Genomic DNA, 14550 nt, shown 5'->3' on the forward strand with positions numbered 1-14550 from the left:
AAATGGACAAAAAATAGCAAAAATAGAAAAGCTAAAGATACAATCAATTAAAAAGCACAAATACATATCAAACTGCAAACTATCATAATAAAAATTATATCTCTTTCCAGTGTACATAGAACATTCACAAATATTGTTACAAACATAATCTCAGTAAATTTCAAAAAAATATTTATTATGCAAGCAGCATGTATATATCATTAGCTATAGAGAATGGGACTGAGGAGTTTGGAGAAGGCAAAAACACCAGCTAGACTTCTCGGGAGAGATATTACTTCATAGGTTGATTTTTTAATCAGGTAAATATTTTATGTAATTTAAAATAAAATAAAAAATTTAAAATAAATTCATAAAAATTGAAAGAAAAATGTAATAAACAAACCTAGCTATGTATCCAGATTGTGATATATGTATGGTGAGATAAAACAGCTGAGGGCTGTGTTGTTGCCATCAGGACCTGGAACACTTGATGAGAGGCAAAAAGATGAGACTAAGGAAGAGAAGCAAAGGCGTCAGTGCTGTTGATAACCTTAGATGGTGAATACGTAAGAATGTTATATGTACATACATAGAGCTAGTTTATTTATATACATACATGCTGTGCTGTGTTTAGTTGCTTAGTCATGTCTGACTCTGTGACCCATGGACTTTAGCTTGTCAGACTCCTCTGTCCATGGGGATTCTCCAGGCAAGAACACTGGAGTGGGTTGCCATGCTCCTCCAGGGAACCCAGGTCTCCCGCACTGCAGGTGGATTCTTTACTGTCTGAGCCACCAGAGAAAGCCCAAGAATACTGGAGTGGGTAACCTATCCCTTCTCCAGGGGATCTTCCCAACCCAGGAATTGAAGCTGGGTCTCCTGCATTGCAGGAGGATTCTTTACCAGTTGAGTTACCAGGAAAGCCCTTATACATACGTACATATGTATATATTACTTGTGGATACATTATGCATTAAGATAAGGGTATATTATCTAGCTCCTGGTATTAGGAAGACCAGTTAGTAATCTGCTATAGTAAAAGTCCAAGGCAGAGATAATGGTAATTGGGACCAGACTGGAATATTTGAGTGTTGAAAACTGGGATGTTTTTAGGGAAAAAAAAATACCACAGAACTTGCTGATAGATTGGATCTTTGCTAAATCTTGTCCAAAGGAAATATTAGTTCTTTTTTTTCCTCCCCCATGGAAAGATATCTTTTTAAAATTTGTTTCCTCATGTAATTAGCTTCAAGCATTGCAGAGTAGCTAAAAGTTTCCAGGCAAGGTATGTGGAGCAGAGGAGTTCATTTTAAATTCAGAATTTAAGAATCTTCAAAAGGTCTGTGTTGTGGTCCTTTGATGGACTGGAACCTGGTGGTACGGAGTCAACAATAAGAAAGTAAAAGAGAGAAAGAGGCTGATATTCCCTGGTTTACGCAGAGGACCAATAAAGCCCTTGACACAGGACTTGCATCGCTCACGAAGGCACCAGGCGCCCTCTCGAGGGGGTGAAGGCACAAAGTGCCTTCTTGAGAGGGTCTTAGAAGCCCGGGCAGGAAAGTGAGCACGACGGGTCTCCATGCTCCAGAGAGTCAGCCAGAAAAAGAGAGAGAGAGAGAGAAACAAAAAAGACCCAGGGACTTAAGCTCTGATGGAGCAAAGGTGCTTTAATGATTTTTCTATGAGTATATATAGGCTGTGGTACAAGAAACTTCTTTCGGGAATGATAGAGATCAGAAAACCAAACGCACAGCAACCGTTACCAAGGGAACAAGGGGTAATGTTAGTCACAAGGTCAGGAGACAATCCATATCTCAAGAAAGGGGAATGAGACTAAGCATTTTGTCCTAAAGAGAATGTTTACTAAAGGAGACCCAAGCCTGCCTCACACAATGACCTCAGTCCCTGGGAGCAGCGTGCTGTTCCGCTTGAAGAGGGACAGAGGACTCATGAGAGACAGCACGTAGGAATCCTCCCGTCAAACATTCCCTGACAGGTCTGAAGCAGAAAGGAAGTAATAAAGAAAAGACAAGGTCACTGGGCAAAGTGTAAGTGGTGATGATGCAGATATTGGTAAGACTGCTTCCATTTCAGATGTTGATTTTGACCGTTAATTCCTATTCAGGAGTACCAGTCAGGGCTGAGGCTTTAAAGGAGTATGTTCCCAGCAGGGAGCTCTTGAATTATGATGCTCATTACCAAGTGTGCTGGCTGCTTTCACACATGACCTTTAAGGCATCAATAATTTATAATGTGATTTATTTGTAAATAATGTGAAAAGAAAGTACTTGGCTGTCCTGATACAACATGAGTAGCCTGAGGAGTTGATGCAGAAACCAAGGCATAGGTAACTGGTAAGAATTTTTTTTTCCAGTGTCTAGGACTCTGATATAAACCTGGGAAGGTCTGCCCACAGTAAAGTGTCTAATATTATATGACTACAAATGTTCACTAATAAGAAGGTAAGAACTGAGAAATTCTGTCAATAGCAACAAGTAAAATTCAACATTTGTATCTTCATTTTCCTCTCTAGTTTTTATTGCTGCTTTAAATTGAGCTGTACAAAAAATTTGGCTAACTTTCTCTGTGATTGGGTATAGGATTGTCATAGGGTAAGAAAAGAAAATACTGAAGTAAAATGTAAGGTCACTCTGTCAGAACAGAAAAAGAATTTCAAACATATCCTGGGGTATTGATCAGAGAAATGAGTGCTTCTTAAGTATCAAAATACAGAGCTGATGGAGACAAAACTGTGTCTCTAAGACCAAATGAGGACTAATGTGGCAGATTTTCAGAATTTTCATAATGTAGAGTGAAGTAAATTCGCTCAGTCATGTCCGACTCTTTGCGACCCCATGGACTGTAGCCTACCTCTGTCCATGGGATTTTCCAGGCAAGAGTTCATAATGTAGAAGAACCACATAAAACCAAGACTGGATATGAAGCTCCATCTAGGAGTTATAGGGCTTCAATATGACACTGGCAGCCACCATCCTGGATAAAAGAAAACCTCCCTAATACTCTCCTGAAGGCCCCCATTACCTCCTTGTTTCTCAGACTATAGATGAGAGGGTTCAGTGCTGGAGTAATGACAGTGTAAAATACAGAGAGGATGTTGTCCTGTCGGGGACTGTGGTAGGAGCTGGGCTGGACATACATAAACATGGCAGCTCCATAGTACATTCCCACCACAGTCAGATGGGAAGAACATGTGAAGAGGGCTTTCTGCCTTCCTTCTCCTGAGGACATGTGGAGGACAGCAACTAGGACAAACGTATAGGAGGCAAGGATAGCAGCAAGGGAAGGCATGAGAAAGATGGAACCTGACACATACACCATGAACTCGTATCTGGAGGTATCTGCACAGGCCAATTTCAGCAAGGGTGGGATCTCACAGAGGAGGTGCCTGATTTCCCGGGTCATGCAGAAAGGAAAATGCATGGTATATGAAGTGTGTATCACAGAATTCAGGGATGCCAGGGTCCAAGATGTGGCCATCATGAGCCAGCAAATCCTGGGCCTCATGAGGACCGTGTAGTTCAGAGGATGACAAATGGCTACATACCTGTCATAGGCCATGAAGGCCAATAAGAGGCCCTCTGCACCACCGAGGGTCAGTACTAGGAACATCTGAAGGGCACAGCCCTCAAAGGAGATGGCATTCTCTCCACGCAGATAATCCACAAGTGTTTTAGGAATAACTACAGATGTAAGCATCAAATCCATGAGAGAAAGCTGGCCGAGCAGGAGGTACATGGGCACGTGGAGCCGGGCATCCACTGTGATGACCAGGAGCAGCAGGCCGTTGCTGGTGAGGGCCAGAGTGTACAGGACTGAGATTGTAGTGTAGAGCAGTCCAGGAGACCCACTGTTGGTCAGAATCCCCACCAAGATGAAACCACTTTCCAAGGTGGAGTTATAGAGCTCCATTCTGTGGGTTTTTTTGTTATCTGAAATTATGAAAAATCAGGTAAGGTAGTTCTTACGTGGTCACTGGAAACTCCTTGCCTTTACAATGTTACAGCCCTTGATCAAAAGAAATTAGTTGCTCAGTTTACCATACCATGTATTCATCTTTCATTCATAAATTAAATCACCAAGTATGTACTGATAACATGTTGTTAAAATAGCACATTTCTTTGCCATTTCTGATGTTTCCTTCAATGTCAGGCAAGTCCCACTTGGGCAGTAGTTCTGCATTTGCTCTGCTTCACCACCCCACTTCCCTCTCTTAAGAAACAGGAGCAGCCTAACCAATGGGAAACATTAAAGGGAAAATCTAGGCATATAGACATATGGAGTGCACTAAATAGCTTCAGTCATGTCCAATTCTTTGCGACCCTATGGACTGTAGCCCACTAGGCTTCTCTGTCCATGGGATTCTCCAAGCAAGAATACTGGAGTGGGTTGCTATGCCCTCCTCCAGGAGATCTTCCCGACCCAGGGATCAAACCCATGTCTCTTTACATCTCCCATGCATTGGCAGGTAGGTTCTTTACCACTAGCACCACCTCGGAAGCCCAGACATATGGTATCCAGCTTCTTTTTCCTTCCCTTCTTTTCAGGAGATGCAGCATCTTTGAGAAGTCCCAACATACATTTCCCTCTCTCCCACCCAGGTTGTGAAGCAATTGAGACAGGAGATATTTGTGCAGCCAAAACATCACCCTATTTTTCATAAAGCAGAAATTATGGAATGTAATTTCTGTGTCAGTGGATAATGGACTTCCTAAACCTCAAAATGAACATAATTACTTTTGCAGTCACAAGCAATGCAGGACCAGGTCAGTACTCCCCACCTAAGAAGGACTGGTGGAACGGGAGAACAAGAGATACAAGTACTGGTTGTTGTATCTTCAAAGAAAAAGAGAGAATTTTATTCCGGCTCATTCTCCAATTAGATTAACTTCTTCCTGAAACTTGAGAAGAAAGGAGAGAGTAGAGGCTAAGGATTAACATTCAGTTCAGTTCAGTTCAGTCGCTCATTCATGTCTGACTCTTTGGGACCCCATGAATCGCAGGCCTCCCTGTCCATCACCAACTCCCTGAGTCTACCCAAACCCATGTTACCTTGATGTAAAAGAAAATTTTGGAAGAGAGAAAGAACCATTCCCTCTCGTGCCTATTATGTGCCAGGCACTGTGCTAGCTCCCATTCATACAGGGAAGTACATAGTATATAAAATACCTGACCACATTCAATTACACTCATAAGGAGCATTGAAAGGTAGGTGGAAAATTCCCTGGCTGTCCAGTGGTTTGGACTCCCCGCTCTCACTGCCCAGAGCCTGGATTCAGTCTTTGGTCAGGGAACTAAGTCCCCACAAGTTGCATGGCATAGCCAATAAATAAATAAAGTAGATGTAACTATAAATAGTGAAAAGCATCCTAAAGGAAAAAAAAATGAACAGTGGTTCTCATGTAGATTGGTAGTTAAAGAAAGCCTTCTGAGTCTGTGAATTTTAAGCTCAGTTTTGAAAGACAAATGTAAATTATCCAGTTGAGGAGGGATGAAGAGCTACCTGAGCAACATAAAATATGCAGAATATTTGAAACAGGAAAGAGCTTGTAATTTCTAAGAAGCTGAAGGACGACTGGTGAGGACAGTACTGAACAAGAGGCACTTGGAGAGAGAAACAGGTTCCGAGTCCTGTTTGGCCTTTCAGGGAATATGGGCTACTGTTGTTGTTTGTTAACTAAGTCATGTCTGACTCATTTGTGACCCCATGGACTATAGCCTGCCAGCCTCCCTGTTCATGGGATTTCCTAGGCAAGAATACTGAGGTGGGTTGCTATTTCCTTCTCCAGGAGATCTTTCTGACCCAGGGAATTGAACCCACCTCTCCTGTATTGCAGGCTGATTCTTTACCACTGAGTCTCCATGGAATCCCATATAGACTATAATTTAGAGCTGTTTTTTTTTTTTTTAAAGTTTTATTTTGTCTTGGGGTATAGTCAGTTAACAAAGTTGTGATAGTTTCAGGTAAACAATGAAGGGATTCAGCCATACGTAAACATGTTTACATGCCTGTCCCAAACTTCCAAACTATCCTTTCCCCTCATCCTTCCCCTGGCAACCATAAGTTCATTCTCTAAGTCTGTGAGTCTGTTTCTGTTTTGTAAGTTCATTTGTATCATTTCTTTTTAGATTCCACATATAAGGGGTGTCTTTAATCTGTATACACAAGAGTGATTCATACTTTTAAAAGATAAGTCTGATAGTCCCATGGAGGAGTACAAGTAGAAGATGGGCAAGAACAGACCCAGGGAGATACGTGCAGAGGTGATTGTGATCATCCAGGTAAGATGGACCAGGGAAATGGCACAGATACGATAGAGTCAAGATTCATGTTGGAAGTAGAATCAACAGTTGGTGACTGATATGAATCTTGAGATGGAATTCAGTCATGAGGAGCTAGTTTGGTAGGTGATAAATAGAAGAATTGAGTATGTTTAAGGGACTAGAAACTTTCATGAGAATGGAGAATCTATTTTTCTCAGAGTGAGTAAGTGAATAGAATGGATAGGACTTTATGTGAAAGCTTGGAATTCAAGGACTGCTTTCTCTTGCAAAGTGCATAGTTTGCTGGTTCTTCATCATGGTGTCCTTCTTACTACCACCAATTTAGCACTCACTCTCTTTTTGTTGATATTTTGTGATAATGATTTATACCTAATACTTTAACTTGTCTAAGACATTGTGAATAAAACACAAGGCAAGGTCAAACTCCCTGGCTTGAGTTATATCTCTCCTACTGATCACATGATCTCATTTTAACATGTATCTGTCACATTTTTCTCACTTGTAAAGTAGGAGTGATCTTAGCTCTATGCAGCTGTTTCAGTGGTCTCATGATTTTTTAATTTTCATAACTATTTTACATATCATATTTTAACTTATATTTTTATGGCTGTAGTCACAGAGTTCAGCTCAGTTCAGTTGCTCAGTTGTGTCTGACTCTTTGCAACCCCATAGACTGCAGCACACCAGGCCTCCCTGTCCATCACCAACTCCCAGAGTTTACCCAAACTCATGTCCATTGAGTCGGTGATGCCATCCAACCATCTCATCTTCTGTCATCCCCTTCTCCTCCTGCCTTCAATCTTTCCCAGCATCAGGGTCTTTTCCAATGAGTCAGCTCTTTGCATCAGGTGGCCAAAGTATTGGAGCTTCAGCTTCAGCATCAGTCCTTCCAATGAACACCCAGGACTGATATCCTTTAGGATGGACTGGTTTTATCTCCTTGCAGTCCAAGGGACTCTCAAGAGTCTTCTCCAACACCACAGTTCAAAAGCATCAATTCTTCGGCTCTCAGCTTTCTTTATAGTTCAGCTCTCACATCCATATATGACCACTGGAAAAACCATAGCCTTGACTAGATGGACCTTTGTTGGCAAAGTAATGTCTCTGCTTTTTAATATGCTGTCTAGGTTGGTCATAACTTTCCTTCCAAGGAGTAAGCATCTTTTAATTTCATGGCTGCAGTCACCATCTGCAGTGATTTTGGAGCCCCCCAAAATAAAGTCAGCCCCCCAAAAACCCCCCAAAAAACCAAAAAAACTGTTTCCCCATCTTTTTGCCATGAAGTAATGGGACCAGATGCCATGATCTTAGTTTTCTGAATGTTGATAGATTCTCAATAAATGTAAAGTATGAGCACTATATAGAAACCAGTTTACAGAGATTTTTGTTCAATTACTCTTTTTTTTATTGGTGGTAAAAACAAACAACATGTGATCTGCTCTTGTAAAGCTCTAAGTGTCCAGTACAGCCAACTGTAAGCTCATTGTTGTACAGTAGATATCCTGAACTTTCCCGTTTGGCATGACTGAGACATTATACTCACTCAACAGCAGCTCTGCATTTCCACATCCCAGCAGCCCCTGGACGCCACCGTTCTTTCTGCTACAGTTTGACTCCTTTAGATGACATAAGAGGAATCAAGTAGTATTTAGACTTCTGTGGCTGACTTCACTTAACACAGTGTATTCCAATTTCTTACATGTTGTAGCACAGGACCAGATTTCTTTCTCTTTATAGTTGAATAAAATTCCATTATATTTATATCACATTTTCTTTAGCCATTCATCTGTCAGTGGACGTTTAAGTTGTTCCTCCCTTTTGGATATTAACACACTTTATCGATTGCCCTCCAAATCAGTTCATCATCTGGCCAGCTGACCTCCCCTGCCTCATTTCTGCCTGTGGTTCCTAGCCTCTGCACCCTCCTCCGTCCCTGTCTGGACCCCAATCCCTCCATGTTGATTCAGTTGAAATTCTCCAGGAAATTATGTTTCCTCTTGCCTCTAGGCTTTTGCACTTGCAGCTCCTCTTCCTAGAAAGTGCCATTTCTTTCCCCTTTCCCATTCCTCATGCTCTAATCCTTTTTCTCAGTTAAAACTTCCTGGTACTTCAGAACATCTCTGTTACTACCTCTGAGAAGTTTGCCTTGCTTCTCTCAGAGTAAGCAGCTTCCCAGACTATTGCAGTCAAATATTTTTATGCTAATCTTTAAGCATAAAGATTATGTCTATTCACAGTGTTTGTTCAGTATATGGCACAGCTCCTGAATTAGAGAATATCCTTGATGATTATTTGTTGAATAAATGAGACCAACATTAATGACATGTCCAAGACCTAGGGAACAAATAACATTTCCTAACCATCCACATTTCCTAACTAGGGTCCTGCTCCCATTTCCTGATCATTCACCTACAGAAACCTCATAATACCTCCCAAACAGAGATAAAATCCTTACCTCTGATACATAGGAGTTACTGCTGGTCAACTTCACTGTTGGTTGTGTATATTGTTTGGAGAGTGAAGAAGTGTAGCTAGAAATTGATGAGTAAATAAAGTAGATTTTGTACCAGTGCATGAAGGGGACCTGTTGTGAGGAGGTATGTGGGATCAGTGGGTCAGGGTGTTCCCATCCACTTGGCTTTGCAGGGCCTCCCTGGGATGGGCCACCTGGTCTTTGAATGACCTCCACTTCAGAGAGAAGGGTCTCATAGGAACCTGAAACAGCCTGTCCCCTCTCTTATGAGAAGGGTTAAGACAGGCTGTGTCTCTGAGCCAGTCACCTTGTGAAGGAATTTTCCTAGCCATTAAGCAATTGTCTAACTAAGGTAAATGCTTAACTTTTAAAAACAGTTTCACTCCTACTTGGCTCTGGAGGAAAAACTGAATAAAGGAAAACCAGTGCAGATGATCCAGGAAGAGGACCCAAAGGAAGGCCTGCAAAGCCTGGCCTCACTTTCTCAGGGGCCACCGTGAGACAGGGCCCTGTCCTTGGGGGTGGCTCTTCTGCCTCCCTATATGATGACAATGACTTTATCCCTCTACTCAGAAGCTTTGTTTAAAAGGAACTCTCTCCCCAGCTGAATTGATCCCTTCCTGGAAGTGCTGGGAGATAGGACTTTTAATAAGTCTCCTGGATGTGATACCTGACCTCTTAACTCTTCTTTCATCTCTCAATAAATGGGTTCTGCACTCCAGTAAAAGAAAAAGGGGGCGGGGGGGGGGGGGGGCTGCTATTTACAATCCCTGAGTTCACACCTAATGACCAGGCCTTGGGCTAGTACTGTGCATCTCTGCCAAATTCTCAGGGATTTGAGAAGACCCAATGAGGTCTCAGGAGAGCTGTGAAAGCAGGACTCTATCTCAGTCTTTCCTCTGGAGGGAACTATTGCACTGAGCACAAGTGAGTATCTCAGAGCAAATTAATTAAGACTAAAGCACACAATGTATCCTGCTTTGTTTTCCCTCCATAGTTCTTTTTTTTTTCCTCATTCAATATGTAACCCTAACTTTGCATGCTTTGTTTTCCTCCCATTATTCTGTCTTTTTTTCTCATCCAATTTGTATTAACTTCAGCTGTGCACTGAACACAACATTATATAGCAATAATATAGAAAAAAATAACCAACCATCCTTTCTTAGGGATGTTACCTTCTAGGTGGTGGAGAACAAGAAATAAAATATCATAAGTGTCACATTGTATATTAGGAGTTTTCAAGTGCTTTGGAGCTAAAAAAAGGTAAGAGGAACAGAGAATGTGGGAAGAAATTGTTAACTTTAAATAGAAGGGTTAGAGCAGAGCTTACTGAGAAAATGTCCTTTGAGCAAAAATGTGAAGATCATTTTAGACAGAGAGAAGAGCCGCTGAAAAGGTTCTGAGGTCAAGCTGAGGTAGGCAAACAAGGAGACCAATGGAGCTGGACTGGAGTGAGCAAGCTGGGTTGGATGGAGTAGGAGATGAGGTCAGAGAGGAAGCGGAGTAAGCATATAGAAGTACTGTGAAGGTTTCGACTTTTGTTCTAAGTGAATCAGGGAATGATTGGAGGTCTTTGAATAGGAAATTGAAATAATTTGAATTTTGCTTAAGAGGAATTGTCACTTTGTTAAAGACTTTGCTTTGTTACTCTGTTAAAGACTTTACAGGGACCAGAAAGGAAGCAAGCAGACTGGTTAGGAACCTGTTGCAGTGACCCAGAAAGGAGCCAATGACTTGGATCAGAGGGGTGGCAGTGGAAGAGTTGTTAAGTGATAATCCTGGATGTAGTCAGAGAAAGGACGTGTGTATCTTTAAATGTCAGTTTTGTGAGTTTGCTGCCGCTCAGTTAAGTCAGGTGATTAGAACTTAGTGCTGGTGGCCTCTATTTTAGTCCATTAAATGTTTTCTCTGATGCTGAGATTCTTTATGAATTCATCAAATGTTATTTAATTTCTACTTTGTGCCAGCTATGGTGCCAGGCTAAGTAACCCCGCTGTGGAAAATATGTAGTTTCTGCCCTAATTATATGGTTGTGGGGAAGATATTGAAAACTGTAGTCAAAGCTCACATCTTAATACAGAAGATCCTAGACAGTCTAGCTTGTGAAGGAGGTGGATTTCTGTAGATTCCACAATAGCACACCACCAAGCTCTTCCTAGAAACACACACACACACACACGTTAGTGGTCTGTATTAACATGATTTAGTTATCTTCTTAAGGTAAAGGGGGATTCATAAGTCATCACTCCATATTTCCTTCTGCTCCTTGGGAAGGGTATTAGAGGGCAGGGAATTCATAATTATCTCCAAGAAGAGGAGAGCATTTCTTGTTCAAAGAGTGGATGCTCGCCGAGCCAGAAGACCTACAGATCTTGCCTCAATGACTCTCAAGTGTGAGGAAAAGGGTAGAGAGGTTATTCTCCTCATATGGCCCTAAAGAAACCTCTAGCTAAGCTTTCTCAAAACCAAACCCAGAGTCTCAGTCTGTTAGTAGCTGAATTATAATGCAAATTGAATTCCTAAATTTCCAGATGTCTTCTGCTAAAGTGAGGGTATTGATTAGGGAAGAATGGGAACCTGACAATTGGACTAGGGACAAATAGATTCCCATGACTCTGAAGACATTGTTCTGCTAATTTTTTGACCAATAATAAGGTGTTTCATGAGAGTTTGGCCCTCATTTGCCTTAGAAACGTGTAATAAACGCCCCTTGAGGTTGTTGCCATTAAGACACTGCAGATTCTCCTCAGGGACCCCTCTCACCTTCCCTCTTTGCTTCCAAACTTGTAAGTAAACTCAAGTTCCAGCAAACTCAAAGAGTGAGAGTTGTTATATATCAAAGGAGCAGCATGATTTTTCTGATGTATACAGACAGAAATCTGGGAAATAAGTGTGGGAATGGAGCTCATGGGTATGGAATTATGGTGGGAGGAAAAAAAAGTTGAATCAGGCTAAACTTATTGATATGGACCAGTAAGTAGAGACTTTGGATTCAGTGTTTCAGCTCAAGAGGTTAGAAAGGGCTCTACAGATTATTTAGTTGGCTGGCTAAAACATGAGCCCAAGGGTAGGTCTACCACAGTAAATAGAATTTAAAGTGTAAGATTTACATTTATGTACTATAGAGTAAGTTGTCCAAAGGCCTTTGGGAGATAAACTGTTGGAATGGGTTTATCAAATAAGACCTGCTCACCCACTCTGGGAGAATATATCTTTCACTATGACTGTGAGAAAACAAATTTATGAGAGAAGACCCAGCATCCTTTAAGGGCCCTGTGGTTAGTCTTCTGTGTAGGTCAGAAATTATAGTGGGAGTGGCTACCACTGAACCGGGATCTCTACATGCAATGGGAATAATGGGATCCCATGTGGCATGGCCATCATCATATCTTAATCATCAAAGATAAGTTGAATGTGGCTTCTGTAATGGGTGGAGGAGCACAAGCAGTAAGCATAGCAGTCTGACTCACAGACACTGATAGTTAGTGGATGATGATGTTCTTAGAAAATAACTTCTTGGTTTCAAATCCTTTGTTCTTGAGGTTAAGTCATGGTCAGCTAACGACATTCCAGTAAATCTCTACCAAACAAATGTCATTTTCTGAGCTGACAAGAAAGGCAAGGTGCCAAGGCACAACTCTCCCCTGCCAAGGTCCTGGTCCTGGCTAAGAGAAGGCAGATCTCAGTTGGTGGCTCCCTCAGGGCCAGGTCCCCAGACCCTGCCCAGCTGTCATCACTGAGGGAGTCAGGCACCCAGGACTCAACTGGCTCTCAGGCTCCCCAAACAGTGGGATGGGAGTGGGGGTCAGCCAGGTCCTGTAGACTGTGAACCCAGGTAGACTGCCACTGCTATTAGGTCACAGAAACAGGGATGGGGGAGAAGCTTACCGCTACCTCAAGGCCTGGGCCAAGCCAGTGCGTAGCCTTGATGAGGGCTCTGGAGACCTGCAGGACATAGCCTCCAGCCTCGTTCTGTGGCCTCTCAACTCACTTATTGGCCCAAGTCCAGGCGAGCTGGAAGACCCTAGTGAGAAGGCCAGGATCCCCCTTTTACCTCACTCTCCAACTGACAACCACCACTCCCACTGGACCTTTGGCTGAATTCCTCACTAACATGGCTCATTAATGGTTGGTTGCTTGTGGGCGGGGCCCATGTGGTGCTGACCAATGGCCAAGAATGACAGCTACAGATAGCTTACGGTGAACAGTGTCGGGTTCGTGGTCTCCAAAGAAGAAGATTCAGCTTTGGGACTAGAGACCAGGCTTGGTTACTTAAGAGCTTTTGTGTAGCCAAGTTTTATTAAAATGAAAGGGACAGAGAAAGCTTCTGACATAGATATCAGAAGGGGGATGGAGAGTGACCCCCCTGCTAGTTTTAGCAAGCTGTTTTATGTCTGTTAGAAAGCTATTAATCAGATAAGAGAGACACCTCAAGGCTGAGGGAGTTTCACCAGGCCCCTCTCCCACAATATGCATTTTTGAGATAGGATGGCATGAGGTGTGTCATCCCCCAGCCATAAAACAATTGATATGAATACTGGTTTGTTGAGCTATTATCAGCCCAAGGTTTGAGAAAAGAAAAAGTTAGTCTTAGGTGGAACCATTTTGAAGAAAGGCAAATTCCAAAGCAAATACATAGTTTCATTAACATAGCTTAAGAAAAACTTTTCCTTGGAGAGTTTGTTTCCTCCTGCCACTTAAGGGAGAGACAAAAATGTCTTAACCCTTGCAGCCTATTTTCTGTTTGGAGACCCCCAGCCTTCCTGCCTGTTACCCTTTCATTCCCCTTTTCTTTTAGGAGAATTATGTTGCCTAGGGAAAGGGGCATCATTCTCATTCTGTAACTGCTTCTGAGCTGATAAGGGGCATCGTCCCTAAATTGGTGAGGCAACATATTCTCCTAACCCTCATATTGAAGGTCTCTGATCCAGGGGCCCCAAGTAGTAATTGGAAGACGCTTCCCAGTCACAGGAGTTTGAGCAGCCATTTGTAACTAAAAGTTTCAGATGGTTAGAAACAAACCCCATTTTACAGTTACAAATGTAAGGCAAAATAGTCATTAAACCAAGTAAAAACCTAATGAAAATCATTATGTCCATAGGCTCCAACAGTATGTGAACTGAGAACCTAAAGATGTTCAAGTTGGATTTAGAAAAGGCAGACAAACCAGAGATCAAATTGCCAACATCTGCTGGATCACCAAACAAACAAGAGAGTTCCAGAAAAGCATCTACTTTTGCTTTATTGACTATGCCAAAGCCTTTGACTGTGTGGATCACAACAAACTGTGGAAAATTCTTCAAGAGATGGGAATACCAGACCACCTGACCTACCTCCTGAGAAATCTGTATGCAGGTCAGGAAGCAACAGTTAGAACTGGACATGGAACAACAGACTGGTTCCAAATCGGGAAAGGAGTATGTCAAGGCTGTATATCATCACCCTGCTTATTTAACTTATATGCAGAGTACATTATGAGAAATGTCGGGCTGGATGAAGCATAAACTGGAATCAAGATTGCTGGGAGAAATATCAATAATCTCAGATATGCAGATGACACCACCCTTATGGCAGAAAGTGAAGAAGAACTAAAGAGCCTCTTGATGAATGAGAAAGAAGAGAGTAAAAATGTTGGCTTAAAACTCAACATTCAGAAAACAGAGTTAGTAAAGTAAAGGCCCCTGGCCTTCCTGCCTGTTACCCTATCACTACCAGTCCCATGGCAACTGTTGCCTGGTAACACTGTAGGGGAAGAGGGGAGGAATAATGCACAGCAATGGCCTCATGCAAAGAGC

At 42.2% G+C, this 14550-nt stretch overlaps 1 protein-coding gene across 1 annotated transcript; it reads right to left on the reverse strand.

The window, feature by feature from the left end:
• Nucleotides 1-2855: 2855 nt before the first annotated feature.
• Nucleotides 2856-4067, reverse strand: LOC110127337 (olfactory receptor 2AG1-like). The gene has a single exon (XM_020877504.2). The coding sequence runs from the start codon at nt 3907-3909 to the stop codon at nt 2938-2940; it is 972 nt and encodes a 323-aa protein (XP_020733163.2). The 5' UTR covers nt 3910-4067; the 3' UTR covers nt 2856-2937.
• Between the last annotated feature and the right edge of the window lie 10483 nt (nt 4068-14550).

This window comes from Odocoileus virginianus, unplaced genomic scaffold, assembly GCF_023699985.2.
Source record: "Odocoileus virginianus isolate 20LAN1187 ecotype Illinois unplaced genomic scaffold, Ovbor_1.2 Unplaced_Contig_20, whole genome shotgun sequence".
Classification (NCBI taxonomy): Eukaryota; Metazoa; Chordata; class Mammalia; order Artiodactyla; family Cervidae; genus Odocoileus; species Odocoileus virginianus.